Consider the following 25,490-nt stretch of genomic DNA (forward strand, 5'->3'; position numbering starts at 1 on the left):
GCTGCATGCAAACTGGCTGCTACGTTTCATATGTTACAACTGTGACTTCAAAAGCACTTCATTGATTGTAAAAAGCACTTTGGAACTTCCTGAATTTGTGAACAGCACTACCTAAATGCAAGAATGATTCCTGGGATGAGAGAGGGCTGTCCAATGAGGAAGTATTGAGTAGAATGGGTGTATATTCTCTAGAGTTTAGATTAAGAATGAAAGGTGATCTCACTGAAACGTATAAAATTCTTCGCGGGCATGACAGGGTGGATGCTGAGAGACATTTTCCTCAGATTGGGAAGCCTGGAATCTGGATTCTAGTCCCATGGTTAGGGACCTGCCATTTAGGACTGAGATTAGAAATTTCTTCACAGAGGGTTGTGAATCTTTGGAATTCTTCAGCACAGATGGTTGTGGATGCTCAATTGTTGAGAATATTCAAGTCTGAGATCGATAGATTTTTTGACACAAAGGGAATTGAGGGATTTTCTGTGATTCTGTGAAGTTGAACGATGCAGCAAAATCTAATTAGAATAAAGGAAGAATAAATCCTGCCAGCCACTGGTTTCAGCATGGAAGTTTGTTACTGAACAGCAAGGGAGCTAAGAGATGTCCATTTTGATTAGATAAGCTGTGCACCAAGTGAGAATAATGGAGGAAAGTGGAGTTGATGGAAATCAGTCATGATCTTTCTAGGAGTTGGTCTACTGCTACTCCTCTTTCTTATATTCTTATGTTCTAAGTCTTCCGTTTTTGTACAAAATAAACCCCCCACAAGTTTTTTTCCCCCTGATCAGTGCTTAGGTGTTTAATTCTATTTTGACTCAACAACACACAAGAGATTATGATTAGGTCAAAATAGTGACAGCAGAAATTTAACACAAATGTGCTGAACCCTCTAACATGTCTATGTTATTTGGTATGGGTATGTTATTCCCACAGACATTCTGGTTCATTGTAAGGTAACACGATGGAAATGGTCCTTAATGACAATATTAGATATTCAGGTCCCTTTAAGAGTAAACCAGGACAAGCTTCAGGGTAAATTAAGAGCAGATGATGCCAATTGAAACCTGTACGTAAGAGCTGGGGTTTCCCCCAGTAGGTGGTTTTGCTTCTGGACGGGGAGAGGATCCAGGAGGGAAGAGTGGAAACTGGTATTTGTACTGAACTATAGTTTAACAATAAAACAGTTGTGATTCACAGAATGTCTTCCGCTGCCTGATTTGGTAAATGGATATCCACCTATTAAACGTTTAAGGGCTAGTTTCATGATCACAGAGGAAGTGGACCAAGGCCAGGGTGCCAGTGGAGCCCCAGCTGGGGTACTGGTGCTGCCAGGTGACAGCAGGTGAGTAGGGAATGTAATCTTGCCAGGAGCTGTCTGCGTGACTGGTTCCTGTCACTTCACATTCCACAGTCCCTCCATGCAGTGGAATTGCTCTCTTGTCTACTCAACCTCTTGATGTCATGGCTCTGATTAATTGTTGTTATGCAAGCTACTTTAACAGTGGCCTGTTATTCAGAGCAGAGTTAACATAGGCTACAGCAATCCCCTTGTCATTTTTTTAAAAAGTAATTGCAGTAGGACAGGATTTAAAAAATCAATTGTTCAGCCATGAAGATTTTTTTAGAGCTTCAATGATTTTATGCTGTTTCCCTGTAAGTGAAGTATGGGGTGGGGAAAGATAAAAATATATAACTAAAGTTATATAATTAGATAAATTGCTCTTAGAGCCAGTGCAGATACTATAGGCCAAATGGCTTCCTTCTGTGCTGTAAACATTCTGTGAAGCTGAAAAGTGCGGCAAAATCTAATCAGAATAAATGAAGAATAAATCCTGTCAGCCTCAGGTTTCAGCATGGAAGTTTGTTACGGAACAGCATGGGAGCTAAGAGATGTCCATTTTGATTAGATAAGCTGTGCACCAAGTGAGAAGTGGAGAGGACACAGGGAATTGAAAGCTCTATCTCATTAAAGTTCGTTTGTAACCCATTCAGAGGACTACGCGCACCCTCAATGTGGCCCCCAAGACACAGGAAAATTTACAGATTGCAGAATTGGAGGCACAGAGCTTTCTCCTCACTTTGTCCTAGCTCATGGTTATTCCACCCTCCATACCCTCAGCCTCTAGTCGCAGCTCAGTTTTCGCAGTCCCGCTTCTGAATCGGAAGATTACGAGCTCAAGAGACTGAGCACAAAATCTAGGCTGACCTTTCCATGCTGCAGCGTTTGAGGTGTCGTCTTTCAGCTGCCCCTCAGCTGGACATTAAAGATCCCATGCTAATCTTCCAAGAAGAACAGGGTGTCTTGGCCAACATTTATCCCTCAACCAAATAGATTGTCCAGTCATTTTTACATTGATTGTGGAGCCTTGCTGTGTGCAAATTGGCTGCCATTTTTCCACTTCAAAGAGTACTTCATTCGCCTTAAAGTAGTCCTGAGGGTTCAGAAGGGTATGATAGAAGTACAAGTCTTTCTTTCATTGTGGTCTTCTACATTTCTCAGTGCTCTGACTAAAGGCATAGCAGCAGGCCTGGTGGTTTAAAATTCTGATGAAAGTTTAAGTCCTTCATGTTTTCTCAAACTTAATTAATTTTGAGGTTGACTGGCAGACTGTGATGAAAGTAAATTCACTGAGCTGAAAGGTTAGGTCCATCTTCAGGCCGAAGAACAAAGCTTCCGGGTGCACCTGTTGTCTACATAATTATTCACAGACCACTGGGAGATTTTCTTACATAAGAGGAACGGATGGTCACAGATTTAACCTAGGGCTATGTCGAGATAGCAAGTCTTAACTGACAGCAGTTAGAGGAATTATAAATGGCCTCAGTATCCTGGGTCAGGAAGGAGAACATTGTCTTTGTTTACAGCCGATTTTCTGGTGGAAGTCTGCACATGTGGACGCTGGGCCGGGATAGAATTGGGTACTTCTGCCCAATGGCTAAGTCACCCAGGGAAGTACTAAAGGATAGTAGTATCTGAGTAGGGAGTCAGCATCTTCAAGAAAGAAGGTGGTGGGGAGAAAACTGGTGGAAGGGGTTAGAAAAACTATTTCAGCTTCAACCTATATGATATCATGAAGTTAAAATTAGCCTTAATAACAGAGGCCAGCCTGGCAGGAAATGGAAATTGTTGGATAAACCTGGGCCCTGGCCTTCAATGGCTTCCTGGCCTGATGCTTTAATTACCAAATGAGTCTAGTTTCCCACATGACCCCAGACACACATCAATAATGGCAATTCAAATATAGACTCAAGTGCAATTTACCAGAAATTAACTCCCATTAGATTTCTGAGCCTTGTCTGAAAAACACCAGTCTCCCAACTCTATCCCTACTAACTGGGAATGATGATATGGATTTTCTTGTTTTGGCTTTGGCGTACATAATGCTAGTGAATAGAGATTGCAAACCCTCCACTAATGGAACTCAGCCAGGAGTGGGCAGTTGATTCAAGTTGGCAGTTAAACTTTCTGGTCAAGTGTTGGCATTTACAAAAGTGGAATTTCTGTGGTTCCTGAGCAACTGCAAATTAACTATTAGATGAAGGTTCCCCGTGCTCTGAGGCATAGCAAAGAAAAGGCGATCCATCATATACTGTGGCTCAGGGACAGTGTATTGTCTTGAGGTAAAGTGCCACTGTCATCTTACACTCAACACTGTGAAAACTGGGAGCAAAATCACCTCCTGGAACGCCTGAAATTGCAAAAGAAATACATCCTTATAATCCAGGAACACACTCATTCTTGGTGCTGAGTTTGGTGCTCACTGCACCTCCATAAAGAATGATGCAGATTAGAGGTCTATAAGAATAACCTTCCATCTCTACCATCGTAGACTTCATCGTGTGGTAAGGTCAGCCTGTATAGAACGCACACTACTTTTGTTCTATCGAGAATAACCTGAATTTAATGAACCTAGTGTTAAGTGAGCACTCAGTTGTATAGGCTGTGAGAAGCTGCAAGATATAAGATGCGCCTTAAGTCGTTTGCTTCAATTTGTTCCGCAGCAAGTTTGATTCCTGATTTACACAGCATATTTGCCTGCTTCCCACTGTTTGTGTAATTTTGTTTGCATATAAATACAGACAATAACTTAGCCTTCACACAATTGCTTAACAGCATGCCATTTTTCACGGGAGGCATTATGTGCATTCTCCACTGATTGCCCCAGGATTCAGAGTTCCAGCAACCCGTTTGGACAGAGTATAAGACACGCGCTTGGTGTCTTAGAAAAAACTTGGTTTGCTGCAAAGCTGTGACAATGGTAAAGAGTGCGATAAAGTCCAAAGGCTGATACTGATAGGAACCAATCTCTCAACTAGCCCCAACATGTGCTGATTTGCCACTGAAAGGACTCCCACCAGACATTCTCTCGTTTCCCAACCTAGCCTCAGTGTAACTATAAAAGGGACCCAGTTTTTAAAGTGACAGAGTCCAAGGATTTAGTATACAGGGATTGCATAGTAATTATGATCATTCACCTGAAACAATTAGACTCATCTCAAGAACGAATACAGACAAAATAAGTAACCCTAATCCTAATCTGTTTTTATTTATTTTATTTATTTGTCCACGAGATGTGGGCGTCGCTGGCTAAGCCAGCATTTATTGCCCATCCCTAATTGCCCTTGACAAGGTGCTGCTTTCTTGAACTGCTGCAGTCCCTGTGGTGTAGGTACACCCACCTTGCTGTTAGGGAGGGAGTTCCAGGATTTTGACCCAGCAACAGTGAAGGAACGGCGATATATTTCCAAGTCAGGATGGTGAGTGGCTTGGAGGGGAACTTCCAGGTGGTGGTGTTCCCATGTGTCTGCTACCCTTGTTCTTGGTGGTAGAGGTCACAGCTTTGGAAGGTGCTGTCGAAGAAGCCTTGATGAGTTGCTGCAATGCATCTTCTAGATGGTACACACTGCTGCCACTGTGTTTGTGGTGGAGGGAATGAATGTTTAAGGCGGTAGATGGAGTGCCAATCAAGTGGGCTGCTTTGTATTGGATAGTGTTGAGCTTCTTGAGTGTTGTTGGAGCTGCACACATCCAGGCAAGTGGAAAGTATTCCTGACTTGTGCCAGATGGTGGACAGGCTTTGGAAATTTAGGAGGTGAGTTACCTTCTGCAGAATTCCTAGCCTCTGACCTGCTCTTGTAGCCACTGATTTATATGGCTTGTCCATTTCAGTTTCTGGTCAATGGTAACCCCCAGGATGTTGATAATGGGAAATTCAGAGATGGTAATGCCATTGAGTATCATGGGGAGATGGTTAGATTCTATCTTTCTGGAACTGGTTATTGGCATCATAGAAGTGCCAGGCAACATTACTTGCCACTTAGCCCAAATATTGAACATTGTTCAGGTCTTATTGCATATAGACACTGGCTGCTTCAGTATCTGAGGAGTCGCGTATGATGCTGAACATTGTGCAATCATCAGTGAAGATCCCCACTTCTGACCTTATGCTGAAGGGAAGGGCATTGATGGAGAAGCTGAATGTGGTTGGGCTTAGGACACTACCCTAAGGAACTCCTGCAATGATGTCCTGGGGCTGAAATGATTGACCACCAATAACCACAACCATCTTTCTTTGTGCTAGGTATGACTCCAATCAGTGGAGAGTTTTCCCCTGATTCCCATTGACTCCAGGTTTGCTAGGGCTCCTTGATGTCACTAATCTCATCCTGCATAAATGCTCGCTCAAAACAAAATTTTCCACTTCTTGCTCAATTCTAGCCTTGTCTGACATTCCAACTTGACAATTCCCTTTGATAGTGCCAGCTTTAACAGGTTATGTAAACCAGCACAGTTTCACAAAGGGGAGGGAGGAAAAACAGGCAATGATGGGCAAGAAAAAAGACCACTATTAATCTAGAACCTTCTCAACTTGTTCCAAGTCTGTTTCAACCTTCCTCTTCAAAAACAACAACAATCTGCATGTACATAGCATATTTAATGCAAGAAAAAACCAGTTTCAGGAAGCTTCAAAAGAGGCACCTCAAAAGGGGTTGATCAGTTGCCACATAAGAGGTTACTATACAAGTTGACAGTTCATGTGTTGGCAGTGATGTTAGCCTGGATAGAGGATTGACTAACAAACAGGAAACAGAGTCAGGACAAATGGGTCATTTTCAACTTGGCAAACTGTAACTCGTGCCGCAGGGATCAGTGCTGGGGCCTCAGCTATTTACGAGCTATATTAATGACTTGGATGAAGGGCCTGACTGTTTTGTAGCCAAATTTGCTGACAATAGAAAGATAGGTAGGAAAGCAAGTTGTGAGGAGGATAAGGAGAGTCTGCAAAGGGATATCGATAGGCTAGGTTAGTGGGCAAAATTTTGGCAGATGGAGCAGTATGGAAGAAAATGTGAGATTGTCCACTTTGGCAGACAGAATAGAAAAGCAGAATATTATTTAAATGGAGAGGCTGCATAATGCTTTGGTACAGAGGGTTCTGGGTATCCATGTACATCACGAAAAAATTAACATGCAGGTACAGCAAGTAATTAGGAAGGCAAATGGAATATTGGTCTTTACTGCATGGGGAATGGAGTATAAAAGTAGTGAATTCTTGCTACAACAGTGTTGATGAGACCCCACCTAGAGTACTGTGTACAGTTGTGGTCTCCTTATTTAAGGACGGATACACTTGCATTGCAAGCAGTTCAGAGGAGGTTCATGAGGCTGATTCCTGGGATGGAAGCAGTTGCCTTTTGAGGAAAGGTTAAGCAGGTTGGGCCTATACTGATTGGAGTTTAGAAGAATGAGAGGTGATCTTATTGAAACATATAAGATCCTGAGGGAACTTGATAGGGTATATGCTGAAAGGATGTTTTCCCTCATGGGGAAACTTAGAACTAGGGGACACTGTTTGAAAATAAGCAGTCTCCCATTTAAGATTGAGAGCTGGAGGAAATTCTTCTGAGGGTTGGAATTTAGTGGAGGCTGGGTCACTGACTATTCAAGCTGAGTTAGACAGATTTTTGATCTACAAGGGAGTCGAGAGTTATGAGGGACAGGCAAGAAAGTAGTGTTAAGGCCACAATCATCAGCCATGATCTTATTGAATGGTGGAGCAGGCTCGAGGGGCCGAATGGCCTACTCCTGCCTCCTATTTCTAATGATCTTGTGGCACATTCACCAAATGAGTCTACAACTAATCTCACTGCTCTACACATTCCCTATAGGTATAACTATTATTTATGGCCACAAGAATGTACTCTATTCCAATTTTTCCAGTTTCACAATAGTTAGACTGCAATAAACCATTACAATTTCTGTCCACTGGTTCCATTATTTGGCATTGGGTTTCATGGTGAAGGAGTATTCCACTTATTGGGAATTAAGGAAAAAAAAAGAGGGGAGGGGAAACAATTATTCTTGGAACAAGTGTTCTTCCTTTCAATCCCCCCAGATGGCTGATTTGGTCAAGACAGTGAGTCACTCAGCCAGGTTCCTTGCATGGTCTGTGCTGAGTTAGAGGCCACAGTGGACTTAGATCAGGAAGGGTAAGGGCTGAAAAATCAGCAAGGCACCATATTTAATCACTACTCAAAGGCCACTAACTAGAAACAGAGGGCAGGGATGAGGCCTGGAACAGAGGTCCTCATGATTAAACAGCTCACCAGCCCTTTGTGAGCTGAGGTAGCAAGAGTTGTCACAAGGTAACAGTGCAGCTAACATCGTCCCATCTTCCAGCTACATAGCAGTAGGCAAGAAGCAAAGTGAGGGAAGATATTCGAACAGCAAGAGAGCCAACTTTGGTGGACATCAGACAGGAGTGAAAAACGACCAGGAACGAAGAGTAGCAGAGCTACAGTGGCACTCCAGATCCATGTGCACATTTATTACTCTGAAGAGAGCAAGTTTCATCTGTGCTATGATGTAGAGGTGACAGGGGCCTGAAATAATACAGCACAGTGAGATCCTTAGGGAGATGGAATGGGCACCAGCATCAGAAAGTACCTTTGACAAGTAATTTACTTCTAAATAGGAAAAGGAAGATTTATTTCTGTTTAAATGTGCTGTGACTTTATGGACGTTGAAAGATACCATAAGGAATTGCTTGAGATTTTAATGGCCTTCCCTATTAAAGCAGAGAGGAGTAAGAGGGCAATGCTGTGCTATTTGGAGAACATTGAGAAGCAACTTGCATAAGTTCTACAATGGGCACTCCATGTTCATTACTGAGATCAATATATTTTTATTCATTAAGTGCATCAAGGGATATGGAACAATAGTGGGGTAAATGGAATTCAGATACACATCAGCCATGATTGAAATTAGGGGGGGGTGGTGGTAGAAATAAGCTTGAGGGGCTGAATGGCCTACTCCTGATTCTGTGTCATGTAAAAGATGCAACGCACATTCACTTGGATGATGTAAGGGTTGGGAGGCCAGGTCAGTTAGGGGCGGGTAGTACAGATAGCAAGGAGCTGATTCACCCTATTTATAATGAAAATTCCTATCATGCATGAAAATCAGAACCAAGCCAAATTTCTCCTGGGGAAAATCTGTTCATTAATTCCCCTTCCAGTTTAAACTGCTACTGTTTGGGTATTAATAAAAATACCAAAAACTATCCTCAAGGTCAGGAGGAGATCAAAGATTTGATTAATTTAATTTGCAGCTTTTCCTCATACTTACATAAACAGTTACAAAACCAGCTCTCTTCAGGTATGGTGCAGACAGTTTTAGAATTCCTCTGATCCTATCAGCAGGTAGGTTCCTGAAATAGGAAAACAAGAAAGCTTTAATAAAAACCAGTCTCGGGGTAGGGGGGGGTGGGGAAGGCTGACAAAACAGATAGGTTCAGGCACTGAAGTCAGGAAGCTCTTCTGACGGCAATTAAACCTGGATCTCCGGGCTCCTCCTGAGATGTCTTTCTGAACCAATTTGTACGTAACTGAACCGTACAGATCAAACGGCTCAGTTCAGGCCCTGGTCAGTGTTCAGATGCCTGGTTCCACTGAGTTGCCCTTGGAAGTAACTGGGTGCCCCTAGATTAGGGAAGGAGAAGTCAGCCATCATGTCGGTTCCTGACCACTGGTACATGCAGCTGATGGCAAGGTCAGGCCAGGCTTCGATTCCCCTCAATGCTTGATATCGCCTTGGTTTTATAAGTAAAAAGTGGGTAAGTGTACCAGAGGATATCCCGTAAACCCAACTGTAGAATAACAGTATCAGACAGTGATGGGTTTCCACGTATCCTATGGACCCATACCCAGTAGAGCAGAGCTCTAAGCAGGAGAATATCAGTCCGTCATGGACCAGGGAAGAGCCAGAAATAGTGCCATGGGATCTTTTTCATCCAGTTGGGAGGGCAGACAAAGTCTCGGTTTAATGTCTCATCTGAAAGACGACACCTCCAACTGTACAGCATTCCCTTGGTGTGTCAGCCTTGATTTTAGGTTGAAGTCTCTGGAGCAAGGCTTAAGACCACAACCTTTTGACTTGAAGGTAAGAGTACTACCAACTGAGCCATGGCTGTCACATGTGGCAAGGGACACACATTGACCTGTGCTCACTGACATTTACCTAACAAGCATTAGATGCCAATGAACTCTAACTCTAACTCTAACAGAACTCAATGATTCCAGAAGAGTAAAGAAATAGAAATAAAATTTCCTAATGAAACAACTTATGGAGCTCTACAAGATAAATTTAGTTAAATGTGGTGCTGTGCACTTTCACTTTTAAGATAGACAATGCCTTCGGTAAACACACATCAAAGGGATCACTCCCATTATAACAAATCATTTCCTTCGGCCAAACTGTTCAAGCTCTGCATTATATTGTTGCAAAATAGGTAGTCTGGAATTTTAAAAAGATATAGTAATATCAAAGTTACAGCATCAGGTTGAGTTTCGGAGGGGTTTTCTCCTCCCTCACAGCCCACTAGTCCAGTTTCCACCATCACCTTACTGTTCAACCGTTATGCTGGTGCTGTGACGTGGAGTGCCCGCAGGCAACTCCACTGCAGAAGGAATCACAGTCTACAACACTCCTGTTCAATGGCTACCCATAAACACACTCCAACAGGGGTCAGTGGAAAGCACTATAGGTACCAATGAGCTGATGGCTCCAATTCACATGTTGCCTGTGCTTGTGACATCACAGTATCTTTACAGTGCAGAAGGAAGCCATTTGGCCCATCGAGTCTGCACTGGCTCTCTGAAAGAGCATTCCACCTAGTCCCGCTCCCCTGCCTTATCCCTGTGACCTTGCACATTCCCTCTATTCAGGTAGCAATCCAATTCCCTTTTGGATACCTTGATCGAACCTGCCTTCACCAACCTTTCAGGAAGTTTGTTCCAGGCTCCAACCACCCTCTGGGTGAAAAATATTTTCCTCATGTCGCATTTACTTCTTTTGCCAATCATCTGAATCTGTGCCCTCTAGTTCTTGCTGCTCTTTTGAGTGTACAACAGTTCTTCACTATTTACCCTGTCCATACCCCTCAGAATCTTGAATAGTTCTATCAAGTCTCCTCTCAGCCTTCTTTTCTCCAAGGAAAAGAGTCCCAACCTCTCCAATCTATCCTCATAGCTACAGTTCTTCATCCCTGGAATCATTCTTATGAATCTCCTCTGTACTCTCTCCAATGCCTTCACATCCTTCCTCAAGTATGGTGCCCAGAACTGGGCGCAGTACTCCAGATGAGGCCTAACTAGTGTCAACATGACCTCCTTACTCTTGTACTCAATGCCCCTATTAATAAACTCTAAGATACTATATGCTTTATTAACTGCTCTCTCAACATGCCCTGCCATCTTCAATGCCCTATGTACATATACACCAAGGACCCTCTGTCCCTGCACCTCCTTTAGAGGCTCTCCCCTTATTTTATACTGTCTCACCATATTTTTACTGCCAAAATGAATCAGCTCACACTTCTCTGCATTGAACTTCATCTGCTACTTGTCTGCCCAATCCACCAACATGTCTTTGTCCTTTTGAAGTTCAAGACTATCCCCATCACAGTTGACAACATTTCCAATCGTCGTATCATCTGCAAATTTTGAAATCATGCCCTGCACACCACAGCCTAGGTCATTAATATATATCGGGAAGAGCAAGGGTCCCAACATTGACCCCTGGGGAGCTCCACTACAAACCTTCCTCCAATCTGAAAAACAACCATTTATCACTACTCTCTGCTTCCTGTCACTCAGCCAATTTCTTATCCAAGTGCCTCCTTTCCCTTTCATTCCATGACTTAGAATTTTGCTCACAAGTCTGTCGTGTGGCACTGTATCAAATACCTTTTGAAAATCCATATACACCACATCAACAGTGTTTCCCTTACACACCTTCTCTGTTACCACCTCAAAAAAAAACTCCAGCAAGTTAGTTAAACAAAATTTTCCCTTAATGTATTCATGCTGGTTTTCCTTAATTATCCTGCACTTGTCTAAGTGACTATTGATTTTATCCCGTACTATAGTTTCCAGAAGATTCCCTACCACAGGTCAAACTGGCTGGTTTGTAGGTGCCAACTTTATCCTTGCACCCCTCCTTAAACAAGGATATAACATTCGCAGTTCTCCAGTTCTCTGGCACTTCCCCTGTGTCTAAGGAAGCCTGGAAGATTATCACTAGCGCCTCTACAATTTCCACTCTCACTTCCCTCATTACCCTTGGATGCATCTCATCCGGTCCTTGTACCTTATCTATTTTAAGTAAAGATAGCCTTTCCAACACTTCCTTTCTCTCAATTGTGAGTTCTTCTATTGTGCCAATTACCTCCTCTCTCACCTCGGCCTGGGTAGGATCCTCTCCTTTGCAAAGTATTCATTCGACACCTCTCCTATTCTCCAGCCTCCACATGCAAGTCCCCTTTTTTGTCCTTAATCAGCCCTACTTTTTCTTTTACCACCCTTTTATTACTTACATGCTTATAGAAGACCTTGGGATTCCCTTTTATGTTCACTGTCAGCCTCTTTTCATGCTCTCATCTTGTTTTTCTTATTAGTTTCTTCACTTCCCCTCTGGTCCTTCTATATTCAGCCTGTTTCTGCCTAATGTCTGTCATACGCGCACTTCTTCCATTTCACCTTTACCTCTATCTCTATCGTCATCCAGGCCGCTCTGGATTTATTTGTCCTACCTTTCCCCTTCAACCTTGACATGGGCCTGCAATACATTTTCTTTAAAGGTGGCCCATTGTTCAGCCACCTTCTTTTCTGCCAACATTTGATCCCAACTCACTCGACTCAGATGCATTCTTATCCCATCGAAGTTGGCTCTCCCCCAATTAATTATCCCTGCTCTGGATATTCCCTGTCCTTTTCGATGATTAACCTAAACTTTATGATACAATGGTCGCTGTCCCCTAGAGGCTCTCCCACTCATATTTGATCCACTTGGGCCAACTCATTCCCTAGAACCAGGTTCAACAGTGCATGTCCTCTCATTGAACTGGAAACACTGCTGCAGAAAATTATCTTGAACGCATTCCAGGAACTCTCGCCCCTCTTGTGCCTTTGTACTATTCCTATCCCAGTCTATATTTGGATAATTGAAGTCCCCCATTATGATTACTCTATAACTCTTTCACCTCTCCATAATTTCTTTGAAAATTTGTTTTTCCACATCCCTTCCACTCGTTGGTGGTCTATATACTACACCAATCAAGATCATCAGCAAACCACATTTTAAACCAAGCCACACAAGATATCAGGACAAGTGGTCAAAAGTTTAGTCAAAGAAGCAAGTTTTAAGGAGTGTCTTAAAGAAGGAGGGCGAGGTAGAGAGATGGACAGGTTTAAAGAGGGAATTCTGGAGTGTATGGCCTTGGCAGCTGAAGGCACAGCTGCCGATGTTGGAGACATGACAATTGGGGATGCAGAAAAGACCAAAATTGATTGGTGGGTGGGTGGATAGAGATGTCTAGGGAGTTGTAGGGCTGGGGGAGGTTTCAGGTGTAGGGATTGGGCCAGACCTCGAAGGGAATTGAAAACAAGAATAATAATTTTAGGTGTTGCTGGACCGGGCGACAATGTAGGTCAGAAAGTACAGGAGTGATGGATGGTGATGGTGAGAGTTAGGATAGGGACAGGGCAGTTTAGGATGAGCTAAAGCTTACACAGGTTGCAAGGTGGGAGGCCAGCCAGGAGAATATTTGAATAGCCGAGTCTAGAGGTATAGAAGGGATAGATGAAGCTGAGGCAGTGGCAGGAACGCACAATATCATGGAGGTGGAAATAGGCAATCTTAGTAATGGAGTGGATATGGGGTTGTAAGCTCAGCTCAGTATCAATTGGACACCAAGGTTGTGAATGGCTTGGTTCAGCCTCAGACAGTAGCCAGGGAGAGGGACAGGACTGGGAGCTGGTTAATAGAGTTTATAGCAGGGACCAAAGACAATAGCTTCAGACTGCCAATATTTAATTGCAGGAGATTTCTACTCATTCAGTTCTGGATGTCAGATAGCAATGTGACAAATCAGGGGCAGTGGAGGGGTTGAGAGAACTGGTAGTGAGGTAGAGCTGGATGCCATCCATGTAAACGTGGAACCTGGCAATGTGTTTTCATATGATGTCGCCAAGGAGCAGGATGGAAATAAGAAATAGGGGTGGGACAGGAGGGTTGTGGCCAAGGAGCGATCCTTGCGAAGACTCCAGAGGTAACGATGCAGGAACAGGAAGAGAAGCCAGAACTAAATGGCCCTGACATTGTGAACAGACAACACAGGAAGGAAACAGGGGGTTCGGCAACCCCATCGCCTCCAGTTTCAAAACACAGGTATGAGTATGGCCGACAAGGAGAAATGTAACGAGCAGAGTAAGTGGTTGTTGCTGAGGAGTGATAAGCACCAATCATTAAGACACACTGGGGAGCTTAGAAACTGGGGCCCATATGACTCCATAACAGACAGTAAACATACCAACTGGGCTATTAGGGTGGCCAGCAAAAAGTCCATGAAGGTGCTACCCAAGAAAAATTTAAGGGACAATCAGGACTATGCTACTGCTGTTCATTGCAAGTGTTGAATACCAGTTTCAGCCAATAACAGCTCTCCTTTGAAAGACGTAGAACAACAAAAGCTTTGAAATTTCCCTCTGACCATACAGGAACAAGGTGTGACCATCAAAGTTATTCTTAGTAAAGTGTGCCACCAATATTATTAACGAGAAGCATATCCTGATAATCGAGGAAATAACTCCCACTGCCTGGAATACTTCTGGGAATCTGATAACGAGACTTTCACTCACTCCAATTAGAAATACAGTGCTCTTATCTGATTCATGATCATTCCAGGGCATTCCATTGGCAATTTCATTCCATTTTCATTGCACAAACTTGCTTGCAATCTTACACAGTGTGGTACTGAAGGACTACCGGCTTGCCAGATGAGAAAAGAAAAACTTGCATTTATATAGCACTTTTCACAACAACTGGACATCTCAAAGCACTTTACAGCTAATGAACTATTTTTGAGGTGCAGTCACAGTTGTAATGTAGGAAATGCAGCAGCTAATTTGTGTACAGCAAGCTCCCACAAACAGAAATATGAGAATAACCAGATAACCTGTTCTTATGATGTTGATTAAAGGGTAAATTTTGGCCCGAACACCAAGCATGACTCCCTTGCTCTCCTTCAAAATAATACAGTGGGATCCTTTACATCCACCTGAGCAGGCAGATGGATAAGATATTAAATCACGGCCCCACTGACAGTGCAGCACTGGAGCGTAAGCATAGACTTTTAAGCTCAAGCCATGGAGTGGGACTTGAACCCAAATGTGCTACCAACTTGTGCCATGGCTGCCACCGAAACTCCATCTGTCCATTCCAGCCATTCAGATGGAAATTAAGGATCTCATTGGACTACTTCAAGAGCTACCCAGCACAGAAAAAGCTGGCACAGAAGAGCTGCCATCTCTTCATACAGAACAAATGTACATAAAGCACCTCAATCTATTGTGGAGGGATATGGTAATAAGGTGGTGGGTCTCTCTCTCTCTCTCCCTCCCATATATGGCAGAAATGGTCACTGCTCCATGATGACTGTGTCAAAATGTTACCAGTAGGGTTGCCAACTGTGATTAAATGTATTCCTGGAGGTTTCATCATACAACTTGTCCCCAAGCTCCAGCCATTAGTCGACCAACACATCCATCTTTGTGATGTACTGCCTTCCTATGCCAATTGGAAAGCAAAAAGATGCATTGCCAAAATGGATGATGCTTGACTCTCAGTCAAATAGCAACACCCACCCCCACCCCTCCCCCAGCTTTCAATATTTTTATATCTGGTAAAGAGAAATGTTTAAAGAAAATGGCAAAAAAATCTTTTTTAATATCCCAATGATTTTTCTCCAGGATTACACGCAGCAGTGTCCTGGAGATTGATCTTCAATTCCTGGAGACTCCGGGCCAATCCTGGAGGATTGGCAACCCTCGGTACCAGTGTGCTAAAGCCACATGCAACAGAAGGTTTACCGCAGTTTGCAAACTGCTCTTAATGAGGTGTAGTTCAGCTAGTCGCACTATTGCCCGAGCCAGGAGGTTGTGGGTTGTACAGACCCACTCCAGAGGCTTGAGCACAAAATCTAGACAAACACTGCAGTGCAGAACTGAGGGAATGTTGCACTGTCAGAGGTGTGGCCTTTCGATCGAGATATTAAACCGAAGCCCCGTCTACCAGCTCGGATGAACGTAAAAGATCCCATGGCACTATTTCAACAAGAGCAGGGGAATTATCTTTGATGTCCTGGCCATTATCTAACCCTTAACCAATGTCAATTAAACAGATTATCTGGTCATTATCAAATGGCTGTTGGATCTTGCTGTGCACAAATTGACTCCCACATTTCCTACATTACAAAAAAAAACTATACTCCAAGAACACTTCATTGGTTGCTAAGGGTTTTGGGTCATCCTGAGGTCATGAAAAATGCCATATAAATGCAAATCTCTTCTTTGCTGTCCTGTCACAGGGGATATAAAATCTTGGCATCATGGAATCAAATATTCCATCATTACCTCCTTCCCACCAAACCCTGTGATTCCCCACTTCCCCACTAATTCTGCAAAATCCTAGATATTCTCGCCAGCACTCAAAAATTTAAACATGCTGATCCTCAGCGCTGCTGCTGGCTTCAGGATCTCCCCCTCCCCACTGCTTTTAAACTCCAATCACATGTTCTAATTTTATTATACTTCAGATGTTTCATTTCCAAATAATGCCAGAGCTATCCATCTATAACCTGTGATATCATTAAATTATACATCTCGTCCACGTTCCTGCCTCACACACTTCATTGTCACACTTCAGAAAAACTGAAGGAACTGTCAGAGGCACAAAATACCGAAGCCAGATTGTGTGCAATCACTCATGTGATAGCTGAAGGAATTCAGCTTGGATTTACAAAATTGCAATCAGGTTTTGTAACCTTAAAGGGACACTCACTACACGTTACACTGCACGGTGTTCTTGACATGTGAGAATAGTGCATCCTGTGACTTACCACAAACACTAAACTCAGTCACAAGATAAGCAAGAGTGTACTAACAAGCCCACTGCTAAAGAATCCTGGACATTTTTAGCACCTCACCGGGCGTGCAAGGCCGAGGGCAGGAGTTGCCAGCATGTGGATGAAAGATGCCAGGTGCAAAGTGTAGACAGAAGGTGCCAGCCAGGGACGGACAGTGCCAGTATTTGGATGGAAGGTGTCAAATGTGTAAAAGGTCAAGGTGTGGACAGAAGGTGCCAGCCAGGGATAGAAGGTGCTAATATAGGGGTGGACGGGATAAGGTGTGTAAAAGGTACAAGGGGTGGACAGAAGGTGCCAGTATAGGGGTGGACGGGGTAAGGTGTGTAAAAGGTACAAGGGGTGGACAGAAGGTGCCAGAAAATGGCTATGCGTGAAGCCATTTTCAATGGGAACGTGACAAGTTTTGCATTCCACCTTGCTAACCGAGTGACAGAAATCCATTAAACAAACAAGACTCAGCAAAGATGTTTGACAAATTCATTCCCGCCCCTCCCCCCGCAAACCGCAAGCGAAATAGCCAAAGCCTCGAATATTCTTTTGTTGTCTCCTCCCTAGCTGGCAGCCATCATCTTACACACTGCAATTTAAAAACCAGCAAACACAATTCATCCTTGCTCCTCAAAAGATTTCTGAAATGAAGTCATGCTCACACCTGGATGAAGCAAATGATTTAATCAGAACTTTTGCTTCGTTGGCAAGTAATGTCTGGCCAGTAACCTTTGCAACTGCATTAAGAAATTCAAGCACAAGCAGCAAGCAAGCAGATTAAGAGGCTAGACCCCAAGCAACAATAGAGTAGCTACTCTATAGAAAAGTGCCTTTCAGTTCACCAGCACAGCACAATTACTTGGTAATGCAAGGAACTGCAAGCCCTGCTGGAATACTTTGACAGCAGACTCACTACTTAACCTGAACACAAAAACTTTTAAATTTCAGAACAGCTCCCATAAAGTAGAAAATCTTAACATAACCCAGCACACCATCCGACAGTCTAGCATGGAATGCATTGCCATCAGTATGTAACACGCAGTTCTGCAGTGTGTGACACCACTAAATCATTATTGTCATCTGTAACATAAACCAGTCTCCTTAATGTACCTGCTGAACTGCAGCGGATACTAGGTATATCTGCTACACGGTGTGAAAAGATATGGATGATCGTGGAAAGTCAGGCTGCAATCACACACTGTGCAAAATGACTTAGTGGGTCCATGGTGTCACTGCTGGCTCAGTGAAGCAGCCATCCACTTAGTCCCATTTCCCTAGTTGCCCTGTTCAATGTTTTTATTTCAGCCATCTGAGTCCAGGACAACATTTACCCCTCAATCAGCATCACAGGAAAAAAGAGATCACCCACTCATTTACCTCACTGCTGTTGTGGGAGCTTGCTGTGCACTATTTGGCTGCTGCGTTTCCAATGTTACAACAATGACCACATTTGAAAAGAACTCAACTAGCTGCGAAGAACTTCGGAATGTTTTGAGGTCACGATGGCACGATATAGCTGGAAGTTATATCGTGTAACTCTACCTTCCCGATAACTACAGGACTGGGCATTGACAAAAGTAGTGAGTGCCACTGTCACAATCATAACTGCAGGTTGCCCAGACCTCAAAGGCAGCAAATTCAGATTAGGAAAACAATGGCCAGCATTTTACAGGGTGGCAGTGGCCCCATCTACTGGCCAGAAAGTCAGGGGCCTGGCTAGTCATGGAAGGCTCCAGTGGATTTTACGATCCTCAGACAGTTAAATGCCTGAAGTCGGGGCTCCTGCCCCTTTAAGGGGCAAGATCCCACTCCCAAGAAATGCCAGTCAATCAGAGGGCTGGCAGCTCTTTGGTCCCAGCAGCGCCATAGGAGCAGTGGTCACTGCTGGAACTGCAGTAGGCCAAGGCCAGCCATGATGGAGGCAGCCCCGGAATGAAGGTGGACAAGAGGGGCTTGCCTGGGCCAGTTAGGTAGACCCCGGGCGAGGGGGTTAGAGGGAAATCAGTTGTGAGGGCAAAATGGGTCTTACAGTAGGGCGACTCTCCGTGGGCAAGAGAGTGCCTGATAAGGAGGACCCTCCCTGCGCCCCCCCCAACATCTCACACCTCAAGCCTGCAAGGAGGCCACCAGGGTATACCTGGCAGTCTCCCCACACGGCAAAATGCCCACCTGCTGCTGGTAATATACCAGCAGCGGCGGGAAGAGGCCCTCAAGTGGTTCTTAACTGACCACTTAACGGCCTCTATTGGCCTAAGGGCGGGCAGGTTGTCCACCATCTTCCCCACTGCTAGTAAAATACCAGTGATGGTAGAAAGGTTTCAGACACGCCAACAGCACCAGCGCCACCCCCCGCCCCCCTCCCACCCCCAATTTTATGCTCCCCCACTTCCCAGTATGTTCCCTGGGGCCCTGTAAACTCCTGACCTGTGAGTGCACAACTCATAACAGTAAGCGTCACAATGTCACTTAGAAAGGGTAATCAGAAGAGGGTAAAGCGTGTTTGGAATACTGTGTGAACAGATCCTGAAATCAGTAGACTCCAAAGGGGTGGAGACCTGGACAGAGATTCAATGAGCTTTGATACAAAAGACAACAGAACCAAGGACCAGAAAGGAGCACAAATAACTTTCAGTAGCCCAAGCTTTACCATGATATTGGTACCTTGGATTAACAGCAGCAGATAGCATGAAGGGTTATTTTCACACATGCACAATGCATAGTAACGCAATGCAATAGAATAAGCAAATGAAGACTGGAATTGACTGGGTGATCAGCTCCTCCAAAGACACACAGAGTTTATCCTGCATAGCTGAGCCACACCGGCCAGGAAGATTCACGCAGTGATTCTCAATCTGTGCTTTGTTAGCTCATCTCAAATAGAATGGCAATAGGTGTCAGCCTGGCTCAGTGGGTAGCTCTCTGCCCTCAGAGTCAGAAGGTGTAGTTTCAAGACTCACTCCAGAGGCTTGAGCACATCGTCTCGGTTAACACCAGTACTGAATTTGTGCTGCAGTGTCGGTATTGCTGCCACTTAAAGGTCGGGTATTAAGTTGAAGACTTGTCTACCCGTATTATACAAAGAGCAGAAAATTGTTCCTGTACCTTGGCCAACATTGCTCCCTTAACGCCCTGTTGCAGTTGTATAGAGCCTTGGTACTGTGTACAGTTTCGGTCTCCTTATCTAAGGAAGGATATACTTGCCAGAGAGGAAGTGCAACACAAGTTCAGCAGACTGATCCCTGGGATGGCGAGATTGTCTTATGAGGAGAGATTGGGCCTGTATTCTCTACAGTTTCAAAGAATGAGAGGTGATCTCATTGAAACTTACAAAATTCATAAAGGGCGTGACAGGGTGGTTGTAGATAGGATGTTTCCCCTGGCTGGTGAGTCAAGAACCAGGGGACACAGTCTCAGAAAAAGGGGAAGGCCATTTAAGGCTGAGATGAGGGGGAATTTCTTCACTCAGAGGGTGATAAATCATTGGAATTCTCTACCCCAGGGGGCTGTGGAAGTTTAATCATTGAGCATGTTCAAAACAGAAATCAATAGATTTCTGGATACTTATGCCATCAAGAGATATGGAGATAACGCGGGAAAGTGGTGCTGATGTAGATGATCATCCATGATCTTATTGAATGGTGGAGCAGGCTCAAAGGGCTGAATGGCCTACTCCTGCTCCTATGTTCCTAACAAAACCAATTAACTAATTCTTTATTCACGTGTAGTTTGTGGGATCTTGTTGTGCACAACTTGGCTGCTGCTTGCCTGAACAAACAACGCTGACTGCACCTGTCCCATTAAAAGAATTTATTGGCTGTGGAGTGTTATTGGATGGATTAGGGACATGAAGGGCATTACACAAGTGCAAGTTTTTCTTCCTAGGGGTGCTACAATTAACAGCAGTGCCCCAGGGTTAAAAGAGGAGCTAAAATCTATGCAATGTTCCTTTCTCCCAGCAGTGACCCCTGCTGCAAAATGTGGTAGTGCTATCAGAACAGGATCAGGATGGACTGTGATGTTCCCCAGAACTGAGCTCGCTGACATCTGCAGTCACTTGGGCAAGGCACTAATGGCCATTCAGCACTTGTGTGACCATCCACCCTGCCAAGTATCTGCACCTTGAGGAGATTAGCAATTTTAAGCCCTCCACCAGTCCAGAGATTGAAATTCCAGTAACGTTAACACCTTTTAAAATTTCCTATCTTGAAGACTCAGTATTACCTGCTGAATATTTTTGCCTGCGGCACATCATTCACAGTTTGTGCGCACTGGAAGATTACACATAACACTGCTCGAAGTCTAAATATAGAATGCAATTGAGCCAAAAATTAATGGATGTTTTGTGATTGAAAAATATGCTTTTTGCCCGCTGACAGTTAAGGGGGGAATTAAAAACAAAAAGCTAAAAGCTACTGCGGATGCTGGAAATCCAAAATAAAAACAGAACTACCTGCAAAAACTCAGCAGGTCTGGCAGCGTCGGTGGAGAAGAAATCAGTTGACGTTTCGAGTCCTCACGACCCTTAAGCAGAACTGAGTATAGTTAGGAGAGAGGTGAAATATAAGCTGGTTTAAGGTGGGGGGGGCGGGGGGAGAGAAGTTGAGGGTGGGGTGGTTGTGGGATAAGCAATCAGTGATAGGAGCAGATAATCAAAAGATGTCACAGACAAAAGGATCAAAGAGGTGTTGAAGGTGGTGATATTATCTAAGAAAAGTGCTAATTAAGAATGGATGGCAGGATACTCAAGGTACAGCTCTAGTGGGGGTGGGGTGGAAAGACTAACAAAGTTTTAGCTTTAGATTTCAAAATAATGGAAATAGGTGGGAAAAGAGCTCCCAATGCGGTCTCCTCCACATTGGAGAAACCAAACGCAAACTGGACGACCACTTTGCAGAACACCTGCGGTCTGTCCGCAAGAAAGACCCAAACCTCCCTGTCGCTTGCCATTTTAACACTCCACCCTGTTCTCTTGCCCACATGTCTGTCCTTGGCTTGCTGCATTGTTCCAGTGAAGCCCAACGCAAACTGGAGGAACAGCACCTCATCTTCCGACTAGGCACTTTGCAGCCTTCCGGGCTGAATATTGAATTCAACAACTTTAGATCTTAAACTCCCCCTCCCCCCATCCCCACCCTGTTTCTTCCCCCTCCCCCTTTTTTTTCAATAATTTATATAGATTCTTCTTTTCCCACCTATTTCCATTATTTTTAAATCTAAAACTAAAACTTTGTTAGTCTTTCCACCCCACCCCCACTAGAGCTGTACCTTGAGTGTCCTGTCTTCCATTCTTAATTAGCACTTTTCTTAGATAATATCACCACCTTCAACACCTCTTTGATCCTTTTGTCTGTGACATCTTTTGATTATCTGCTCCTATCACTGCTTGCTTATCCCCACAACCACCCCACCCTCAACTTCTCTCCCCCCGCCCCCCCACCTTAAACCAGCTTATATTTCACCTCTCTCCTAACTATACTCAGTTCTGCCGAAGGGTCGTGAGGACTCGAAACGTCAACTGATTTCTTCTCCACCGACGCTGCCAGACCTGCTGAGTTTTTCCAAGGGGGCAATTAAGCCCATTCACGGAGTAACTGACTCCGATTTTTAGTGGTCTGCCCAACCTTACAGTTGACAGACGGGCAAATCAGCCAGGCAGCTTTTACATTTTTCGGGTGGGATGAGGTTTCCGTGATGAATAAAATATAAATACATTTCTGTGGACGGCATTTTCAGTAGTTAAATTTTCAGGTGATTGGTTATGATGCATGGATACTTTCAGCTTCTGAAACCTTTATTTTGATTTTTCAGGTCTTCAGCCACATGAGGCAGCTCTCTGCCTTCAGGGAGGGTTCTCTCAGCGCTGGCCGGTGCCCGTATTGACGTAAGCGCCCGCCCTCTTCCTATCCTCACCCCGGCGGCGCTGAGTGCGCACCTTTAATCAGCCAGCCAGTGTGAAGTCATGATCAGGGGCCGATCGCAGTCGGTTCCCTGGCTGATCCTACCAACCGAAAAATTCAGGCCGAGAATTCTGACAATGAGCTTGGCAGGAAACTAAAATGTCAATGTTTAAAAGCAGACTTTTTGCTTCCCCAGTCCTGATGGCAGGATAGCAAGGGTTGGAGATTTCAACTCAGCCTGATGGTAATGCGTCAACTTCCCTGGAAATAAGCCCCAGGATTAAAAGGAGAGCCATTCATTCCTGCAATATAACTGGCCTGGAGCCTTAAATGGAGCTGCAGTTCAGAACAAACATGACTTGCACTTCCATTCATTGTAACTGCAGGGAACATGACAGCTTCTCTCACACTGCATTGGAGGAGAAAGGGCAGTCACTCTGCCAACCCAATCACTTGCCAAATCTGCTCACTGCACACCTCTTCTTCCCCCTCCAAGGACTAATTTTTGGCACAAACAACATCAACAAACAACAATATTCCCAACCAGTCGTAGGATAGCTGCATAGTCAAAGAGAAGGGTCATTTAAGAACCTAACTAGCAAGGCTAAGTACAGGTCATTTGGGCTATCAAAGGTCATCCCTCAATATCCTCACTCACTCAGATTATCATTCAATTGCATTTTGAATTCCCATGATGTTTCAGTCTCTCCTCCTTGCCTGGTAGATTTCAACCATTTAGTATTCTATGTATCTGATTCTTCCACAATGCATTTTAAATTTCTTTCTCATCAAAGGTCTCCTCTGTTCCTTCCAGTCTTGAGAGGTGAGAGTGACTGCCCTTGACATCAAGGCAGCATTTGAGCGAGTGTGGCATCAAGGAGCCTTAGCAAAACTGAAGTCAATGGGAATCAGGGGGAAAACTCTCCACTGGTTGAAGCCATACCTAGCACAAAGGAAGATGGTTGTGGTTGTTGGAGGTCAGTCATCTCAGTTCCAGGACATCACTGCAGGAGATCCTCAGGGTAGTGTCCTGGGCCCAACCATCTTCAGCTGCTTCATCAATGACCTTCCTTCCATCATAAGGTCAGAAGTGCAGATGTTTGCTGATGATTGCACAATGTTTAACACCATTTGTGACTCTTTAGATACCGAAGAAGTCCATGTTCAAATGCAACAAGACCTGGACAATATCCAGGCTTGGGCTGACAAGTGGCAAGTAACATTCACGCTACACAAGTGTCAGGCAATGACCATCTCCAACAAGAGAGAACCCAATCATGTTCAATGGCATTACCATCACGGAATCCCCCACTATCAACATCCTGGGGGTTACCATTGACCAGAAACGAAACTGGACTAGCCATACAAATACTGTGGCTATAAGAGCAGATCAGAGGCTAGGAATCCTGTGACGAGTAACTCACCTCCTGACTTCTCAAAGCCTGTCCACCATCTACAAGGCACAAGTCAAGAGCGTGATGGAATATTCCCCACTTGCCTGGATGAGTGCAGCTCCCACAACACTCAAGAAGCTTGACACCATCCAGGACAAAGCAGCCCGTTTGATTGGCACCACATCCACAAACATTCACTCCCTCCACCACTGAAGCACAGTGGCACCAGTGTGTACCATCTACAAGATGCACTGCAGGAATTCACCAAGGCTCCTTCGACAGCACCTTCCAAAGCCATGACCACTACCATTTAGAAGGACAAGGCAACAGGCAGATGGGAACACCACCACCTGGAAGTTCCCCTCCAAGTCACTCACTATCCTGACTTGGAAATATATCGCCGTTCCTTCACTGTCGCTGAGTCAAAATCCTGGAACTCCCTTCCTAACAGCGCTGTGGGTGTACCTACACCACAGGGAATGCAGCGGTTCAAGAAGGCAGCTCACCACCACCTTCTCAAGGGCAACTAGAGATGGGTAATAAACGCTGGCCCAGCCAGCGAAGCCCCCACCTGGTGAATGAATTTTTAAAAATGAGGTCCCTCCTCAACGTTTTCCTCTCTTCGACTACAAACTTATTAGAGAATCAGTGCTTCTTGGATCTTTTAATTTGTTTTTCTCTGCACCTTGCCTAATGCATACATGTCTCTTTCATCAACCAGATCCACAGGCGTCTGTCGTGTTTCATCTAAATTTCTTCATTCATTTATGTAATTTAGAAACATGAGCGCTAATTATAGTTCGACAGATTCTGAGAATATCTCCCGGTGAGTATACTCATCAAAATATCATAACACTGCAGATGCATAGTGCTGCCCATCATCTCATCTCCCCATTGTGGGGAGGTTCATCATTTGTGCATGATTAACAGTTAAACCTCCCTGAAGGAAGCTAATAGACCCAGTAATATAGCAAGCTGCAGAAACACTGTTGAAACCCAGAATCTTGGCACCCTCTGAGCAAGTACTGAACACCCTTTGAGCGATTAACGTCCTCAGTAATTCTGTTTTACATACACATTTCAACAGTATCCCTGGGATTCTATTCATTTTTAACCACCTGCCACTACATACTTACATAGTGCTAATATCCTGCTGGATGATCTTAAGGACTGACTGTCAGGATTATATGTTTGATTTTAAGAATAATTATATTATGATTTGGAATCAGGAACTGTATTAGTGCCAGACTGATTTCTAACAGAACAATGATCTGTTTGCAATACAGTGGCAGGCTCGATGCCATAATCTACAATGGTTCATTTCTTAATGTAATATCCCTGCAGCTCTCCTGTGGCATTGCTCATGCTAAGTCCCGGGTTATGCTGCTTCGTTAAAGAAGGGCTCTACCCTGCTATGTATAATAGACCATTCAGCATAGGTGCCCCTTTAGTGCAACAGTTATCATCAGGTAAACACACGCTCTGGTCACTCGAGAGTTTAATGGTTGTTTACTTTGAACTTCGCAAATTGTAAAATTTTCATTGTGTTCTGCTCCAGGGCAGAAGCAGTCCAGCATTATTATCCTGTCTTTATCAAAGATTATTTTGGATCTATAACGATGTGTGGCATTTAGATCATGCTTTTTAATATATTACGAATGAGTCAGTTCCTTAGATGGACCACTCACTTACTGAAATATTGTACATTTATTATTTATAAAATATCT

The 25,490-nt window shown here is 44.1% G+C and overlaps 1 protein-coding gene across 2 annotated transcripts in view; it reads right to left on the bottom strand.

Annotated features, from left to right (window-relative positions):
* The window catches only part of tmtc1 (transmembrane O-mannosyltransferase targeting cadherins 1), a 182,695-nt gene that overhangs the window by 101,588 nt on the left and 55,617 nt on the right, over window positions 1–25,490 (bottom strand). For both annotated transcript variants that reach the window (XM_078568505.1, XM_078568506.1), the window contains one exon: window positions 8,630–8,711. In XM_078568505.1, coding sequence (XP_078424631.1) covers window positions 8,630–8,711 — 82 coding nt within the window. The remainder of the gene's footprint in view (window positions 1–8,629; window positions 8,712–25,490) is intronic.

The sequence above is a fragment of the Cetorhinus maximus genome, chromosome 22, assembly GCF_964194155.1.
Source record: "Cetorhinus maximus chromosome 22, sCetMax3.hap1.1, whole genome shotgun sequence".
NCBI lineage: Eukaryota > Metazoa > Chordata > Chondrichthyes > Lamniformes > Cetorhinidae > Cetorhinus > Cetorhinus maximus.